At 43.7% G+C, this 19,428-nt stretch overlaps 1 protein-coding gene across 12 annotated transcripts in view; it reads left to right on the top strand.

The window, feature by feature from the left end:
• The window catches only part of ZFP90 (ZFP90 zinc finger protein), a 160,433-nt gene that overhangs the window by 95,723 nt on the left and 45,282 nt on the right, over positions 1–19,428 (top strand). For 2 of the 12 annotated variants that reach the window (XR_006263272.1, XR_006263270.1), the window contains exon 4: positions 1,729–1,797. Coding sequence is in view for 7 of the 12 variants with exons in the window: in XM_043435479.1 (XP_043291414.1) it covers positions 11,212–11,341; positions 12,402–13,444 (1,173 nt within the window). In the remaining 5 variants the exon portion in view is untranslated. Of the gene's footprint in view, positions 1–9; positions 319–1,728; positions 2,700–9,694; positions 11,342–12,401; positions 13,467–15,081; positions 18,356–19,428 lie in introns of those variants that run through there. The other 10 variants (XM_043435488.1, XM_043435485.1, XR_006263268.1 and 7 more) reach the window with 9 other exon arrangements.

The following is a 19,428-nucleotide window of genomic DNA, read 5'->3' as shown; positions in this document are numbered from 1 at the left end:
CACCTCCAGGAATTCACCGTTCAAAGAATTAAATCAGCTGGTCCAGCCTCTTCCTTGTACAGATGAAACTGAAAGCCAAAGATGTGAAGTGGTTTGCAAGCCTGATACAGTTTATAACAGTAAAGCTGGGTGGAAAATGCAGGACTTCTGGATCTTTGGCCCCATGGTCTTGCCACTGAAAAGATATTTTGGAATTCAGGGCTTTAAAATAAGTTTTAAAATAAATCAGATGCACAAATATTTAACAAGCACTCAGGAGTTGAATATAAGAGGCAGCAAGACATATGCAAATTTGTCATACTTATTTAAAGCTGCCTGTTGAAAAAAAAAAAAAAAATAAAGCTGCCTGTTGGAAGCTTACAACCAAAGTTGTAAATAGTTGAGCTACTAATGACTTCTTTCCTTTTCCCAAGTATCATATTTCAGGAAACATGTGGTCAGTTTCATAGAATTTATTAAGCCTTCCTGCTGTGCTTTTCATGATCCTCCCATGGGAAAGCACTGCGCCAAGTTTCCTATATTGATTTGATCAATGGGAAAACAGCACAGATCCATAGACAAAAAAAAATCCCCCAATTTAATTTTACCCTAAAGTATGAATCCAGTTATCTGTTGCCATAAAACTTGCCTTTAAATCAGTTTAGGGAATCAGCATATAGTGGATCATTTTGTGTGCCAAGGAAATTTTCACCATTAAAAAATTAACTTTTTTGGCTCTGTGGTGCTTTTCCATCAGTAAAGCATGAGGTAAGCTTCAGGAGCCCACTCTAGTCATTAATATCCCTTAAAGCCTCCCATGGGCTGTTCTAAAGGAATTTCCAGAATCTGTTCATTCACTGGCACCAGTAGTGCAGATAAACTTGGGAGCAGCTGTGGAAATTGACACCTTTCATGAAAGAGCCTCTGCCCCTGTCCCCAGAATAAGCAGATTTTTCCATCCTAATGATGAATCATGGGGAGGAATGATAAGGGTTGGTGTTGATGGTAATCCTTTTCTACTGGCTTCTCTGCATGCCACGTAGCAGGAGTTATCCTTTTTGTCTCATCCTGGATAACATGATGCAGTTCCGAAACATCCTTCATAATCCTTTGCAGGAAAAATGTGTGTGGGGTCAGAAATGGGGGATGTCTAGCCCAGTGCATTTATCACATGTGAAGCAGGATGGGTTATTCTGTAGCAGATTTGTCCTCCCAAGACTTTTTAACTGTTCCAAAAAACCTTTTCTGTGATGTTCTCCACTTAGTGCTTTGTACACACTGAGTGCCAAGACCATGCCTATGTTGTCAATAATTCTACTTAGAACCTCCTCCACTGATTGACTTCTTAGCTGGGAAGCCTATCAGAAACTCCTTTTGATTTTGATTGGGGATCCCCATAGTGGACTGTTTGCAAGAATGGCATGAATTGTAACCAGTTGAGTGCAATGTAACTGTTATGGAAGTTTATAAAACTTGGTTCCAGGATACCTAAAGGAGACCACTGGTTTGTGTGTGGAGTCTGGCCTAGATCCAACCACCCCTGAATCTCAGCACATCGTCATTGGTGGGGGGTAGCCCAGGATGTATGTATGAATGGAGGATTGCCTAGTCCAGCAACCACACACCATGCACTTATGAACACCAAGCTTTCTAGGCAATGTGAATTACATCCTTGGAACATCATTGTATTATTTCAATAAATAGCCTTCTTAGTTGAATGGGAGTCAGTTTGTCTTTTTCCATTTTCAGAACTTGGCTAAGATTAAAGAGTGGTGCATCAAAGGAAGAGGGATTAACTGCTAAACTCATCACAGCCAGGTGAGTTAATAATAGCATTTACTGAATGCTTACTTCTTGAAAGACACTGCTAAGTACTTTACAGCCATCATTTCATTTAATCCTTACAGCTGCCCTAATAGGTCTTGTGGTATCTTGTCTTTGCCCAGCTTTTGCCCCCCTCTTCCTCTTGTAACAATCCCTTCTGTACTGACCACAAGAACACAAGTCAGGACATCCAGGAGCTCAAAGATAAGTTCAGGGACTGTTGAGCCAATTAGAGTCTTTGAACAGAATTTTTTCAAAACAGACTTCAGCAAGGATACTTTGATTTGAGGTTACTAGGCTGATAAGGTGAAGGCCTAAAGTTGCTTGGAACCTAATTCCTTACCAGAGAGGGCAGGTCTGCTGTCATTGCACAGGATGAGGCGACATGATGGTATTCTCATTTCTCATTCCTAAAGTCCCTGGACTGGTCAATTTCCAAAGCTCTTCCTGGGATTCAGTGGGTTCCCCAGGACCAGTGGAATGATTCCCCTTTTGTTACATTTCTGTTTGTTGCTTTGAAGAAACAATGTGTGTATTGTATCTTTGTTCTCTAATGGGGAGAAAAACCCAAAGAGATACCAGACTCTGGCTGCAGAGGCACAGCTCTTACTCTCTAATCTTCATCATGTCTTCAGAGCCATGTTATGTTCAAGGAACTGCATATAACAGGCTTTTGAGGGTGAATGGAAGAAGGGATATGGTGATAGTTTAAACTGGAGACTCAAGTGGAGACAAAATGAAGGACCTTGGAAGGTTTTTCTTGACTATTTCAGTAAATTAAGTCCCCCCAATTCACCCACAACCTTCATCCCTTAATATATCAATTATTTGTATTTGCCTGTACTGTAGATAAAATCTTGTATCATACTTAAATAAAAAACCTTCTTATAAATGTTTTCATGTTGCTACATAGTCTCATGATCCCCTTAACAAATCCACTACTATTGCAATAATATTTGGATAGTTTGGGGCATTGGTTTTATAATAATAATATTGAATACTTCTACCTTTTGAAGCACCCTCGCCTTTTTATTTCCATAGAATTTTTTTCTTAAAATGCCCATAGTGAGATAAATATCTAGAATGGGGTTACTGTGTCAGCATGTATAGGTAAGTATAACCAGATGGTGTGAGGTTCATGAAAGAGTGAAATAGATATAATAGTGCAGGAATAATAGTCTCAAAATTGCAAAAGAGAAACAGGAGAAAACCAATCTTCCACTCCTGTTGCCTGGGTATGTGTGGGGAAAAGCCCCAGGGCAGGCCTTATGTCCTACAAAGCCTCTTGCATTTCTCTGTGCAATCGTGGATAAGAAAACAATTCTTCTGTTATTAGGTATACTGATGCTGGTGCTCAGGTCTTTATAGCTACAGTGGGCCTTGATAGATACTGAACTAGTTAATTCCTTTTTGTTGAAAATGCAGATGTGAAAAAAAAAATGCAGATGTCACATCAGGGAAGGTTTTAATGACTGCCCAGCTAAATTGGTCTCCTTTTAAATTCTAATGGATTATGTTGATGTCCTTCATTTTACCATGATTTGTACTTTTGATGGATTGGTTTTTCTCCCCACCCTGAAGTAGATGGTGAGTTCCAGGAAGGCAGAGTCCACATCATTTGGCTAACTTTTGTTCCCTTGCCTATCAAAAAGCCAGGGACACAATAGGTACTTAATGTAGTCTTGTTAACAGTACAGTGGAGATGTGTTGATAGTCAAAGAAGATTGGCTTTTCAAAATGAAAAGATGCTCCATTTTGAAATCAGAATACTGCAAAAGAAAGCAGTGAGGTATTATTTCATATTCATTAGGCTGGCAAAAAATTAGAAGTCTGGCAGGGAGAAAATGAGAACTTGTTCTTCATTGGCAGTGTAAGGGAAGTTCCCTATCTTCCCTTGCTCTTGATATAGGACTTAGAGGGCTCTATCTTTGGAGCTCTTTTCTTTTTCTACAGTCCCCCCTCACTGGGGCTGTCATCCAGTCTGAAGGCTTTAAATACCCACTTGAAAATTTTATCTCCATTCCAAGAGTCCATACTCATAACCAGCTGCCTACTTGACATCTCCACTTGGACTTCTAACAGACATCCCAAATTTAATATATCCAAAGATGAACTAACTCATGATCTCCCCATCCCAATCTCATCTTTTATCAAGTTCCTCCCTCAAACCTCCCATCTGAGAAAAGGTAACCCCAGTTGCTCAAGCCCCACATTGGGTAACCATTCTTTTTTTGGGGGGAGGGGTAACCATTCTTGATTTCCTTTTTTTCACATCCCACATCCAAGGTTCATTAAGTTCTGTTTGCTAACTTGCAGGATGTATGAGGATGGCCATATCTTGTTGCTTGTCTCTCTTTCTGGAATCCTCTTCCCCTAATATCACTTGGTTTGGTTCCTCACCTCCAGCAGATATTTGTTCAGTGAACCCTTTCTTGACTATTGTACCAAAACAGCAATTTGTGGGAATGCCCTGGCAGTCCAATGGTTAGGACTCTCTGTTTTCACTGCTGAAGGTACAGGTTGAATTCCTGCTCAGGGGAACTAAGGTATCACAAGCTGTGCAGTGTGGCCAAAAAATAACAGTAGTAAAAAAGCAGTCCCCCTTCATGGCACACTCCCATCTCCTTTCCCAGCTTCATTTTCTCTACAATACCTACCACCACCTGACATAGTAAATATTTTACTTACTTTTTATATGCGCTTCTGTTTTTTTTGGGGGGTGTGTGTGTAAATTTTATTGAAACATAACATTCTTAAGGTACAAAAATAGGTGAACAGCTTGATGGTTGAGAACAGCAACTTACATATCTTGCTCAGTGCCCTTTCCACAGTATAGGAGATAACGCCAATGTTTAACGAATGGTTGAACTGCATGTACATGTACTAACAAGGCTAACATCAAAAACAATTGAAAATAAAGTTACAGAGGGATTATATACAATGTGATAAAACTTATTAAAGGTCCATATCACCTTTTTTTTAAATCGACTTGTGAAGTAAAAGTAGGAAAGTATTAAAATATCAGCTTTAGAGTGGTGGTTTCCTCTGGAGCTAGAGGGGAGAGGGGTGGGAAGGGATAAAGAAAGACAAACTTTTATAGTTTTTTTTTAATAAAAAAATCTCAAAATATTAATATTTGCTAAAAGAAGGTGATGCATATTTGTTATATATGTGTCTCTGAATGTTAAACTCTTTTACAGTTAGTTTGCCTACCTGCTCTTAATCTGGTCCCTCCTCACACACAACCAAGCTGGGGAATCATGCTTGGTTCCCCCTTGGTACCATGAACCTGTGCTGACCTATTCAGCATGCCTGAAGGATTTAGGAAAAGGAATAATGGGCAATTGTGTTTCCAAGGATGGGAAGTTGATCCAGGCCCAAGAAAGGGACGTCTTGGTACTGTCAAAATCAAGTACAGCAGTTCCCACTCTAGAAATGCCATTTTAGGGAATAATTAAAAAGAAGGGGAGGACAGGGGAGCAGAGGGCTTCCTATGGATAAGCAGCATAAATGATTATTGGCAGGTGTTGGTGGAAGGAAAGAGCTAATTTTTGCTAGCAAGTTTTAGTGAAAGCCCTATAATTTTGAAAAAACTATTTTTTTTGTTAAACATTTTAATGGATAAAGGAGCCAGGAAATTTGGACCTGGTAACATAGATGGTATTTTATTCTGGTGACCAGATAAGTATTAGCTGTAATGATTAACGGGGTTTTTGTTTTACTATGTGCATTAAGAAACTAGCAATTACCAGTTCTCAAATTTTAATATTCATTTTCAAAAGTTAAAGAGTTGTCACAGGGTTTTGGCATGGATTTTTTCTATTAGCTTAGAATTGCTGCTAAAATCTGAATGATGAAAAATGTCATGTTCCCCTGCATTCTAGAGGGCACCACACGAAGCAGGCACATGCATCCCCACAGGATGCATGAGGAGGTGGGAGATGCACAGCCTCTCACTCCTAGGGCCCCACTGACGTACCCACAGAACAGTCATATCCAGGGGAGATGTGCCTCTGGTCATAGGCTGAGGCCTCTGTCCCTCCCCATGCATGGCGCTAGGGATATCAGGCACCAAGAGCTATTAGGGGCATCTGAAATCACCGGAACTTATGTCTTTATCCCCAGCAAAACCACAGGCCCACTTCGCGGCTACTACCCCGAGTTCTTAGGAGAGCTCGCCGTGCACTCATGACGTGTGTATTTGCTGGCAAGGCGGTGGGGAGTAATCTAACACGGATAGGTGCTGCAACAGTCTGGAGATTTCTGAGGGGAGGGGTGTGCTGCTGGAGTAACCTCTACCCGCTGAGTGTGAAGCCCTCTGAGGGTCCGCCTTTGTGGGCGGAGTTCGAAACTGAGACAAGCCCGCTCTCTCCTACTTCTTTGCTATCAGTGTTAACAAGACCAGGATCTTGGGTTTTCAGTGGATCTTGGGTAGGGTGACTGTATATAGTGCGTGTTCAGTCGTTATTGATTCACTAAACCAGGACCATTGAGCTCATTCTCAAGGGGGAGCTAAGTAGATGGGAAGCTGGGATTGTGCTGGCACACCGGGACATGTGTTTATCCTGTGCCTGAGCCCACCCGAGGAAAGAAGTTAGACAGTGGGCAGGAGCCATCGGACTGTGTCCCAGGGGTTGCTCCACCAAACTCGCGTGTGACCCACCTGGAGAGGGGTTGGAGGTGAGGACTAAAGTAGCCCACTCTATGAATGAATACAGTGGGCCGGGATGAAGCTGCCTGCAGCCCCCAAACCAGCGCGCATCTCCCTGTGAGGAAGCCACCTATCGGGGCAAGCCACCGGCCTCCGGCCCAACAGGACTAACAGCCGACCGGCACCTTCCTTCTCAACCATTGCTCGACTCATTCGGGCCTCTTAAGAATTAAGGTGTGAATCTGGAGTTTTGAACTGGTCTAGTCTAAGTTTTAATAAACCTAAGTAAGCACAAAATTGCTCTTTCTCATCTTAGGAGCTCCTAACAGGTATTTGATAACCTGGCAAGGGCGAGAAGGCCTTTTAAAAGGGTGACTCCAGTCACATTAGCTTTATAGTATAAAAGTTAGAATTAATAACAGGAAGTTCTGGGTGTGCCTTTTAAAGAAGTGTCAAAGGAAGCCCACTTGGACTTCCCGGGCGCTTCCACTGCAGGGGGCACGGGTTCCATTGGTGTTGGTTGGGGAACTAAGATCGCTCATGCTGCGAGGCCAGAAAAAAGAAAGGAAGCCCATTTCCACCCCGGAGCATTGTACCAGCTCTGGGTTAGGAGTATAGTCCACGGAATTCGGCCACACGCGTGCGGACGGAGCGGCCCAGGGCTCGTCGCGCGACTGGAGACTACACTTCCCGAAAGCCTTGGCGGTGGATCACTTCCGTTTTGAAGTATTCCGCCGCCGATGGGGGCGCTCGAGAGGAACGTGGGTCTGACCCCAGACAGCGTTCAGTTTCGAGCTGCGCGGGGACGTTTGCATTTCGTATGGTGTTCATTCCCTTTTGAGAAAGTGCGGAGGGGGAAAGAGTTGGGCGCGCGCATGATATTTGCCCATAGCCAGGCTACCCTCCTCCTATGGCCTCCACCCGTGTCCTATGGCTAGCCTAGAACACCCCAGGCCGGGACCTTGTTCTGTTTTCCCGGGCTCTGCCCATTGGCCGGAAACTACCGTCTCTGTCACGTGATCTGGATAATTTGGGAGCCGAAGAATCATACTAAGGGAAAGTTACACTGCTCAAAATAGCCTGGAGTTAAAACTCCCCTCTGGATGCTCCCCACCATTCTATGCAAAACAAAGAACTCGCTCACCGGTAGGAAAAAAAAAAGGACGTTAAGGTTGATTACGCCCAGCTCCCAGCCAGTCCCAGCCTCTGGCCGATGTCCAGAATTCCTTGCCCCAGCCGTGTAAGAGATAACTAATCTAAACAGCCTAGGAGAAGACAGAAGACAGCCTAGGCTCCCTTAAGACAGTATATTTCCACATATATGTCTATATATACTTACTCTTTTCTTGGTTTAGTGCAGCAGGTCACTAATACTCCTGCCCCTTCTCGCCTCATTAAAGGTGATCTGTTCCTGTAAAGTGCCAGTCTCGTTCTTTTTCCGAACCTCACCTTCTGTAACTCCCTTACCCTATGATAGGAGGTAGTCTAGGTAAGTGGAGAAATTTAAGGTAACATCTCCACTTTCTGGGAAAAGTGTGGCTTTTCCTGAGGAACTGTGAATTTCTACTTTGAAACAGAGCCATAAAACCAGAAACACTATCGCCTCTTCCTCTCTCTTCCAGTCAGCTCTCTTCCTCGGGACAGGAAGGGTCCTGTGCTGTTAGGCTGGAGGGAGAGTAACCTAGCGTTGAGTGAAGGGTTACACTAAGGGTAATGGTAGTCTAGGTAATTAGGGCCGACTCTTCTATGGAAAATAACTTAAGCTGAATAACACGCTGAGAAAAGAAAAGCATTCCAAAGAGCTAAGGGAGAGGGAAGAATTAAAGCTCAAACTCTAGGAGAAGCAAGAGATGAAATCATAATCCCAACCCCCCAAAGCTACTTTTGCCTGAAGGCATTTGCTGGTGGAAGGAGACACCTGTGAAACCCGGCTGTAAGGTTGGTGGGCTTGCAGTATATGGGACACAAGTGTAAATATGTTGAAAGCTGGGAGTCTGAATAATCGCCCCACATTTGAACTGGGACCCCAAATGAAGACACCCTCAAGAAAATGTCAAGCTGGAAATAAGCCCTGGCATAGACATGTCTCCCAAATTCAGCTTGTCTTGGAGGTGTAGAGCTCCTCAGCCTTCAAACCCTAAAACTTTGACCTAGTGGTGTGCTCAGTTGCCTAACAAAAGCAAATGAAAATGATCCTTTAGAGAAAGATATTATCGTCTCAGACATCATTCACACACACACACTTCTTTTTAAAATACCATCCAGCACATTCTCAAAGATAATCAGACACTCAAGGAAATAAATCGTGAAAGAGAACATGCAGAAATAATAGACAACAAATACAGACACAAATACATCAGGTATTGGGATTAACAGGGTATAAAATAGCACTTCTTGATTTTTTTTCTTAGTATTTTTAAAGAGATAAAAGACCCTGTTGAAAACATCTATGAAGACAAATCTTAAAAAGTTGACATAGCAGGCTTGAGAAAATAACCAAATGTGTTTGTTTTTTTAAGCTAGTTAAAAAAAAAACAAAACTCCAACAGCTATATGTTAGACAGCAAATTAAATATAAAAGAAGAAAGAATTAATGAACTGAAATATAGGTGAGAATAAATTGTTCAGAAACCAGTGCACAGAGAAGTACAGAAGACAAACACCTTAAGCTGTTGGGTAGAAAGAGCAACATAGATTTAATCAGATTCCGGGAAGGAAAATACAGAAAAAGGTATATGAAAGACATACCAAGGTACAGATTCAGGAAATCCAATGAAATTCAAAGAGGATAACTAAAAGTAAGTCCATGACAGATATTTCATGGTGAAAAAGTAGTATATAAAAGGTAAATAAGCAACTAGAGAAAAAGACCAACTTCTGACTTCCCAATAGCATCTGTGGAAGCCCTATGAATGGGGAATGAAATCTTCATTGTGCTTAAAGAATCTGTCAACCTAGAACTCTGTATATAGCAAAATCTTTCAGAAATGGAGACACAAATATCTTTTTTTCCCATTTACTTTTATTAGTTGGAGGCTAATTACTTTACAATATTGTAGTGGTTTTTGCCATACATTGACATGAATCAGCCATTACATGTGTTCCCCATCCTGAACCCCGCTCCCACCTCCCTCCCCATCCCATCCCTCTGGGTCATCCCAGTGCACCAGCCCCGAACAAATATCTTTTATACATCTAAAAACAGTCAATACTTGCTCTCTGAGTGACCTGTAGCAAACTCTTAAATGAGGCTACCCGTTAGGGCTTATGTGAGGATTGAGTTAATATCTGTAAAGCGCTTTGCCCTGTGCCGGCTCGTAGTTGGTGTTCTTTAAAATGTTTGGTCCCCCGGTGAACAAGCTGGGATTGCGGGGGCGCTGCCCTTGTCGGGAACTCTCCCAAAGCGGGTCCCAGTGGGAGCTAGTGCTACAGGGTCCCGTCCTCTCCCTTCCCGGACGCTGCAAGCATGCTGGTGGCCACCAGAGGGCGGTGTCATATCGCAGAGGGTGCCCTGGAGGCTGCAGAACTTGTACCAGGCGAGCCTGGATCTGTCTTAACATCGCTGACGCTGATCTGCCCTATTGCCAGGTACTCCAGATCTCCTCCCCTCAGGTGCATCCCTTGCGGATGGAGGCCCTGAGAGCTAGTTTCTGGTTATTTAGATTCATGCAAACCCTTAGTTGTGGCATGTGGAGTCTAGTTCCCTGACCAGGGATGGAACCTTGGCCTCCTGCATTAAGGGCAAAGAGCTTTAATCACTGGACAGTCCGGGAAGTCCAACGGACGTTTATTTCTAAATATTCAACTAATGATGCTTTCATGGCACACACAGGTTCTATCAAAATTCAGAAAAAATTTAAAATAAAAAAATTTAAAATATCAAGATAGAGCATCACCCAGACTTCTAGCAGTCCTGCCAACTAACTGCTTGAAGGAAGTGGTCCAGGAAAAGAGGGACGAGAATCTAAAACTTGATCTTGGAGCAGAAGACTGAAAATAACCTCATTCTCTAACTGGGAGTGCGCGTTTGAGTGGAGCCACGCGGAGCTGACCAGTTGTATTCTAGGCAGAACTAAGGTCTCCTTTGTATTCTGTGTGTGAGGTTTCTGAGGGGTAGGGATGGGGGTGGTGAAGAAGAGGATAAATACCACAACCAGTCTAAGGAAGCAAGAAATGTTGACAGTCTTTTGAGTCTCAAAGTCAGTTTCGCAGACTTCTATGTCTGCGACTGTTTTGAAACCACTGTTTCGACTTCATGTCGAAAAGTGGTTTTTCGTTTTTGTTTTTTTTTAATGCAGGATTCTGGGTCCTATTCCACAGCTCCGGAATCTCACTCTTCTGAGGCCAGGGGCTTGGAACTTGCATTTGGGCAAACATCTCTATCTCTACTGCATGCTAAGTGTGCAGATCACAGACTCAACTACTCATGGGGCAGGGAGAACCCAGAGCTTCCGACAGGACTGGTCCAGCATCTGTCAAACACTCTTCTAACCACTAGCCCCACTGCAAGTTGCATCCGCTCAAACTCCACACACCATCACTCTCCATCCCCAGCGCATCCTAGCTCCCCACGCCCCTTCCCCAGCTCTACAGCTGGTGGATTTGACACTAGGCGCTATCCTCTGCGCCGGGGCCCCACGTGCACGCCCTCGTGTGCTCTGCCCCGGAAGTGCTCGCGCAAGGCTGGAAGTGCGCAGAAGTAGGGGAGCCCCAGAGGGATCCCTGGGGTAGGGAGGCCCCCTTTTGTGGAGTAGGAGATGAGTGGCTTTGAGTCGGAAGGCAGAGAAATGGAAGGGGGAGAACAGGACGGAGCAGGAGAAACAGGGAAAGAGTGGCCAAGCGCGGGCGGAGGACGGAGAAGGGGGCGGAGCGGGCCAGAACCTCGAGGTATGTGCGGGAAGGGGCTCTTCCCTGGGTGGGGAGGGAACCCAGCGCGCGATGCTTGCCAGCGTGGGGGAGATCTGGAACCCAGGAAGTAGCGGGAACATCAGAGAGGGGACTTAGCGGAGGGTAGGACTGTGAGGTTGTTTCGAGGGGACGTTTTAAGTGGTGGAGGGAGAGGCTGCTGGGAGCGGTAGGTGGGAGGGTGGCTGGAAGGAAGAGACTGCCTGGAGAGTGATCCAGCTTCTTTTGTGGGCGGAGTGAGAGACGGGAGAAGAGTGGGGTGGAGTCGGGTTCTGAGGAGCGAAGTACTTAAGGATTGGGGGAAATAGGGAACGATTTGAAAGATGAGGATGGTAAAGGAATAACGTTTCACGAGATAAACTTTGGGAAGAGTGAACAGTTTGGAAAGACTGTTTCGGGACTGGTAGGGGGTGGAGGAAGGCAGTTTAGAGTAGTTTCCTTGGAAGATAGGAGAAAGGGTTAAACAGCTTAGTGAGATGTCTGAGAGAAAGTGTGTATGGGGGGGTGTAATTTGGAGGAGGGATGGGGAAGAGAGGAGAAGTCGACAGATGTGTCCCAGAAAGTGGGCGGGGCTAGAAGTAGGAAGGAAGTGTTTGTAGCTCAAATTCAAGCGAGAGGAGAAGGGGCTCAGGGGAGAGTGGAAAAAGATGGGGGCTGGTGGGAGGGAAACCAGTATAGAGGCAGACCTCAAGCAGAGCTATAAAAGAAGGGGCTTTGGTGCTCAGGGCAGTAAGAGGAGGAAGGGTAGGTGGGGCCTCAGAGTAGCAGAAGATGGAGAAAACTGGAGTAACTCAGAATGACTGAAGCCATTTTTTTCTACCCCTTGTCTGCAAATACCAATAATTGATTCCCTCCATCATGGGAATTTTAAGATGTGGTGGCCAAAAAGTTCATTTGGTTTTTTCTGCAAGATTGATTTAGTAGTGCTTAGTTGTCTTTAACTTCATTGGAAACAATTTTGTTAGATTGTATCGCGATAGCTGTCATATTAGCATGCATTAAAAAAAAAAAAACTTACCAAAATTGGTGAATTTTTGTGTAGCCATTTTAATACTGAAGATGGAAGAAAAAAAGCAACATTTTCCACATATTATGCTTTATTATTTCAAGAAAGGGAAAAATGCAACTGAAACACAAAAGAAGATTTGTACAGTGTATGGAGAAGGCGCTGTGACTGATCGAACGTGTCAGAAGTGGTTTGCGAAGTTTCGTGCTGGCGATTTCTCGCTGGACCATGCCCCACGGTTGGGTAGACCAGTTGAAGTTGATAGCAGTCAAATCGAGACATTAATTGAGAACAATCAACGTTATACCACAAGGGAGATAGCCGACATACTCAAAGTGTCTAAATCAAGTGTTGAAAACCATCTGCACCAGCTCGGTTATGTTAATCGCTTTGGTGTTTGGGTCCCACGTACCTTAAGTGAAAAAAACCTTCTTGACCGTATTTCTGCGTGTGATTCTCTACTTAAACGTAATGAAAACGTTCCATTTTTAAAACAAATTGTGACGGGTGATGAAAAGTGGATACTGTACAATAATGTGGAACAGAAGGGATCGTGGGGTGAGCAAAATGAACTACCACCAACTACACCAAAGGCCAGTCTTCATCCAAAGAAGGTGATGTTGTGTATATGGTGGGATTGGAAGGGAGTCCTCTATTATGAGCTCCTTCCAGAAAACCAAACGATTAATTCCAACAAGTACTGCTCCCAGTTAGACCAACTGAAAGCAGCGCTCGATGAAAAGCGTCCGGAATTAGTCAACAGAGAGCGCATCATCTTCCATCAGGATAATGCAAGGCCACATGTTTCTTTGATGACCAGGCAAAAACTGTTACAGCTTGGCTGGGAAGTTCTGATTCATCCCCCGTATTCACCAGACATTGCACCTTCGGATTTCCATTTATTTCGTTCTTTACAAAATTCTCTTAATGGAAAAAGTTTCAATTCCTTGGAAGACTGTAAAAGGCACCTAGACCAGTTCTTTGCTCAAAAAGACAAAAAGTTTTGGGAAGATGGGATTATGAAGTTGCCTGAAAAATGGCAGAAGGTAGTAGAACAAAACGGTGAATACGTTCAATAAAGTTCTTGGTGAAAATGGAAAATGTGTCTTTTATTTTTACTTTAAAACTGAAGGAACTTTTTGGCTAACTCAATATTACCCACTTTATAGATAGGTAAACTAAGCTCAGAGGAGAGAAGTAATTTGGCCAAGGTCATGTGACTAATTATAGTGGAGTCAGTTGTATCTGACACTCTGAGAATAAAGCCCAAGTTCTTTAGACAAAGAACTACCATAACCTCTCTGATATGAGTCCTGCCTGCCTTCCTAATCATCTCCAACACAAATTTATTCTACCTCAGGGCCTTTACACCTGCTATTTTTTCTCCAAAACATCTCTTCACTGGGCTAACTCCTAATTACCCTTCAGGTCTCAGTTCAAATACAAGAATTCCCTGATAACACAATGACTTTTTGTCTCTTTAACTGATTTTAGTTTATGTATGTATTTTTTGTTTGTATACTGTCTAATATCTGTTCCCACTACTCCCCCACCCCCTTATGAGGACAGGGGCTTTGCCTGCTTTGTTCCCTGCTCTGTGGCTAATATTGACACATAGTAGGTTCTCCGTAAGTATTTGCTGGATGAATGAATGAATGATTTTACAGGAAGGTGAAACAGTTAAAAACAATATAACTTCTCTGGATATCTTGAAATAACAATTCTTGCATGGTGAGCTTACAAAGATTAAAAGAAATAAAAGAAGTCACAAGGTCTAGAGCCACAAGATATATTTGTGAAGAAATGAGAGCTTTGATTCTCCCACCACCCACACGCTAGACCTCAGGGCACTTGCAGACCTCTGCACTCTGAAAGCCCTTTGTCTCCAGAGAAGGAAGAACCCTGGCAAGAGGGGTGAGCAATCCACCAGCACCACTGTTTGGATAATAACTAGGGCTTTTCTTCCCAGGCTTGTTCTGATGGTCCCCACGCCCCTTTCTGCAGGCAAAAATCTTCTCTATTTAACCAGGAACTGAAACTCTGGAGACCCTGCAGGACAACCATGAATTGAATAATGTGTGTCAGGCAGAGAGAGGAGCACTTAATGAGGGAGGCTGGGTTCTTGTGATCTAAGAAATCAAGGAAACTGTTTTCTTCATCTCTCTTCCCTTTCTGGGAGCGGTACAAAGTAGGATGGAGGCTTGAGTAAAGAGAATTGAATTAATCATCTCAGTTCCTCTTAGTTGGTTAATCATCTCAGCCCACTCCTAGTTGGTTTGTGCAAGACTTTTCTCTGGTTTTATTTAATTCACTCTTTCATTCATTTCTTGTCATCCTTCTCCTCCACTCCCGTTACCCTCCTCCCCCATTCCGTTTATAATAAATACCTTTGAATTTGTATGTAGCTTTGTCAAGTGTGTAGTGTTGTCTTATGTGACTGTGAACTTAATTTTTTAATTTAAAAGGATCTACTAGAGGTCACATTGTGTTTCGTACTGTGGTAGCCAGCCTCCAAGATGGCCCCAGTGAGATCTCCCAGTATTCACATCTTTGAGCAGTCCCTGAATAGAGCTGAATAGTTGCTGAATTGCACCGAATAGAGCCGACCCTACTCAAGAAATAGGCTATTGGCAAGGAAAGCAGTGTGCAGATTCCAAGGCTAGAGAATGGACAACATTGCAGTATCCTCTTTGCTGTCCTTGATTACCCACTCTAGGGGAAGCCGGCTGCCATGCTGTGAGGACGCTCAAGCAGACCCGTGGAGTGGTCTAAGAAGAACTGAGGCCTCTTGCCAACAGTTCCAACTCGCCAGCCATGTAAGTGAGCCATCTTGAGTTATTCTCCCACTCCAGTCAAACCTTCAGATGACTACAGCCCCAGCAACATCTTAACTGCAATTTCGTGACAGATCCCAAGCCAGAAACACTCAGTCAAGCCATTCCCAAACTCTTGACCCACAGGAGTCGAGGAAGATAATATGTTTATTCATTTTCATGTCACAACATATTCTTTTTTCCTCCACCATTTCAAAATGTAAATCATTCTCAGCTTGAGCGAAATTGTACAAAAACAGGTGACGTGTCACATTTGGCCCACAGGCCTTTGTTCGTTGAGCCACAGTCTATTTCATTGTTTTTTTTTTTTTTTTATTTCATTGTTTTGAATCTCTGCATAATTTTTCTATACGAGGCCTTCATTTTATTTTGCACATCTGCTCCCAGTGAGGGGCATTTATCTCCTTCCCTGGTGGCTCAGACAGTAAAGAATCTGCCTGTAGTGCAGGAGACCCAGATTTGATCCCTGGGCTGGGAAAATCCGCTGGAGAAAGGAATGGCAACCCATTTCAGTATTCTTGCCTGGAGAATTCCATGGACAGAGAAGCCTGGTGGGCCATAGCCCGTGGGGTTGCAAAGCACTGGACGTGACTGAGCCACTAACACTACACTACTTAGCTTCCACAGACAGCAACTGCAGTGAGCATCCTTACCTGGTGGGAAGGTCCCTGGGATGTTTGTCCAGGAGTGGAATTGCTGGGTTTCACGGTCTTAGTCTGCATTCTGCAGTGGTGTATAAAGTCCCATTTCCCTATACCATAGCGACACTTGGTTTTATCCAGCTTCCTGATGTTCACTACTCTGTGACTTGGTTTCTCTTTGTTTGGCTTGCATTTCCCTGATAACTAATGAGTTTGAACGTCTCTTTGTCTAGTAGCACACATTTAGATTTCCTCTCTAAATTGCCTAGTCATGTTTTCACCCATTTTTCTATAAAATCTTTCTGATTTTTCCTTATTGGGAAGACTTCCGCTTCCCAGGCCTCAGTTTCCCCATGTGTGCCACAGTTACCTACAGGGGTCTCCTGAGATGCCATCCTTGTTTCTGCTACAGCCATGTTTCAAATAATTAGAATGTGACTTGGGGTTGAGTTTTTACATATATTATGTTATATAGGAAACTTAGGGGACTTCCCTGGGGGTCCAGTGGTTAAAACTGCACAGGGGCCCAGGTTTGACCCCTGGTCAGGGAACTAGATCCTTAATGCTGCGACTGAGAACCTACATGCTGCAACTAAGACCTGGTGCAGGAAAAAAAAAAAAGAGTGAGAGAGAAACTAAGGATTTATTTGTGAATTATAGCTGGGACTTCTGGGTTCAGAGAGGTTGATGACCAGCCCAGAGCCACCCAGAGAATCGTAGGGTTAAGCAGATGCCTGAATTGAGTTTCATTAGGAAGAGCTGGGGTTGCAGATCAAAATATGGCAGCAAATAGCACTCCTCTTGGGTCAAGTTAGAAATGATGTTTCTAAATGATAAGAGGAGACAAAGCCTTGGAGAGTATGGGGCCTTCTTTTCCAAGTTGGTGGAAATGAAACTAGTTGTGAACTTTTCTTAGGGGCAGTTTGACAATTACGGGCTAAAAGCCTAAAACACCTGCACACCCTGTGACTCAGCAGCTTCCATAGGAATTTACCCTGAAGCAGTAATTGGTCAAAGACAAGGAAGAACATGTTTGGTCATGGGAAAACAAAGATCATACTAAGGATCCCACTTCAGGAAATGGAATACTACATATGCACATGCTATCTTAAGAAAGATGTTCTAGGTAATTCCCTGGTGGTGTAGTGGTTAGGACTCTCCTCTCACTGCTAAAGGCCTGGGTTCGATCCCTGGTCAGGAAACTAAGATCCCAAAAGCCATGCATGGTGAGTCAAAAAAAAAGAAAAAAGAAAAATGTTCTATAGAAAGATTTCTAATGCTATGGAAAGATGTTAATTCAGTTAAGGTGAGGGGTGAAATCCATTATAAGATAGTGAATACAGAATGATTTCATTTTTGTAGGGAAAAAATACGTAGGAAGGAAATCACTGGGAAAATGCAAAGATGTATTAAGTGCTTGCTAGGGCCATGCACATGTTTTTAGTGCTTTTTATAGTCTCATTTAATTGTCACACAACTCTTTGAGTAGGTACTGTTATTATTCCCAAATCATAGGTGAAGAAACTGAGGTCAGAGATATGAAATGAGCTGCCAGAGGTCGCACAGATGGTGAGTGAAGAAGCCAAGCTTTGAATCCAGGTGCTGGGTTTTTTCTACACTTAGTATTTTAATATTTTTAAAAGCCCTTCTTGTAGTAGTTCAGTTCAGTCCAGTCGCTCAGTCGTGTCCGACTCCTTGCGACCCCATGAATCGCAGCACGCCAGGCCTCCCTAGTAGTGCCTTTGAAAGTATAAAGCAGGGCAGGGGTGGGGGGAAGTTATGGGGGTATGTGTTGTGTGGAGAAAAATCAGGAATGGGATGGAGCTTGGCTCATCTCAAACCCTATTCTTGCCCCAAACGGTCTCTCTTCATTCTCAAAAATATCAAGGAACTCAAAGGTTCCATATCTGCTGTGTGACCTTGGACCTATTCCTCCCCCTTTTGGAGCCCTTTTCCAGCTATGTCACATGGACTGGATTTCTGGAGAAGCCTCCCTGTGCTCCCCACTGCCCCTCTCCCCGGCACCCTGAGTAAGAAGTGGGAAGGGACAGCCTTGGTTAGTGGTTCTGGGAAGGAAAGGAGAGGGACCGGGAGGAGCCGAGAGGTGGAGAGGAGGGAGCTGGCGTGGGTGACAGGCAGGGTGACGCGGAGGCATAGCAGGGAGGGGCAGGGCTAGGGAGGTGTGCCCTACCTAGGTCTCTTCTGCCCTGGGGCTTTGAGGAGTGACATACTGGTTTCTGAATGCACCTCTGGGAAAGTCTGCTGCAGCAAGCACTGGACAGGGATTTCAAAGACCTGGTTCTGCTCATACCACTGGTTACCTGTGTCCTTGTCAGTTCTTTCTCTGAGCCTTGGCTTTCTCGAAAGCCTGACTGTTTTCAGGGCTAATCCATATTGTAACATGTGTACATAAAACTTTGGTCCTTTTTATGGTTGAACAATATTTCATTGGCTATACCACATTTTGTTTATCCATTCATCAGTTGATGGACATTTGTGTTTTTCTTCTACTTTGTTTTTTTGACCACGTAGCATGTGGGATCTTAGTTCCCTGACCAGGAATCAAACCCGCATCCCCTGCAGTGGAAGTGTGGAGTCATCTTAACCCCTGGACTGCCAGGGAAGTCCCTTACATTTTCATTTATTTTCAATATATACTTAGTAGAATTGTTGAGTTAAACAGCAATTATGTTTAACATTTTGAGGCAACACCTGTTATTATATAGTCCAAGAGCCAAGAATGGTTTTTATATTCTTAAATAGTAGGGAGAAATCGAAAGAAGAATATTTTATAACATGTGAAAATTATACAGAAGTCAAATTTCAGTGTCCACAAAGAAAATTTCATGGGACAGCTGCTTTCATTCATTTATGTATTGTCTGTGGTGCCTTTGCACTGCAAAGGCAGGGTTGAGTGCTGTGGCAGACATGCAAAGCCCAAGTGTTTAATTAGCCCAAAGACCTAATAAAAACCTGGTCTTTATAGAAAATGTTTGTCTACCCCTGAACTTTGTGTGGTATTATTAATTATTGTTTGGTGGAGGCAGCTTGGCATGTACTGCCTTGATGGGAACAGGACTCAGGTTGCCGAGTCCTGGCCTAGGACTGTAAAGAGATGAGAGCTCATAGCTAGACCCATTTTCTGGATTGAGAAACTGAGTCCTGCAGGAGAGCTCAGGCTCATGCAAGCTGAGGGGGAAGTGAGGACCTTGATTTTTTCTGCTCCTTGGCAGCCTCCTCCCCTCCAGCTAAGAAGACCCAGTTGTGAATAATTCATGGCTGGTGTTTGCAGAGCACTCCATCTTGCCAGAGCACTTTGATCATTATTAATTAGTCAGAACCTGGCTCTGGCTGTCGCCTAATAAAACAAAAACATAAGTGGCTTTGATATCTCCATTCCTAAAACCAGAAACTTCCATCTCCATTGTGAGGCTTGGTATCTGCAGATTCCTTTTCTCTGCCCATTACCCCATCACTTCATCACCTCTCAAAGACCTACTATTTTGGCCTGAAAGTCAGGTTTCCTGAAGGAAGGAAGGCAGTCCCAGGATTGGAGCCCAGTCCTTGGGGCAGGGTGTCTTCTGAGAA

The sequence above is a fragment of the Cervus canadensis genome, chromosome 18, assembly GCF_019320065.1.
Source record: "Cervus canadensis isolate Bull #8, Minnesota chromosome 18, ASM1932006v1, whole genome shotgun sequence".
Classification (NCBI taxonomy): Eukaryota; Metazoa; Chordata; class Mammalia; order Artiodactyla; family Cervidae; genus Cervus; species Cervus canadensis.
This window is presented reverse-complemented; position numbering and strand designations above follow the sequence as displayed.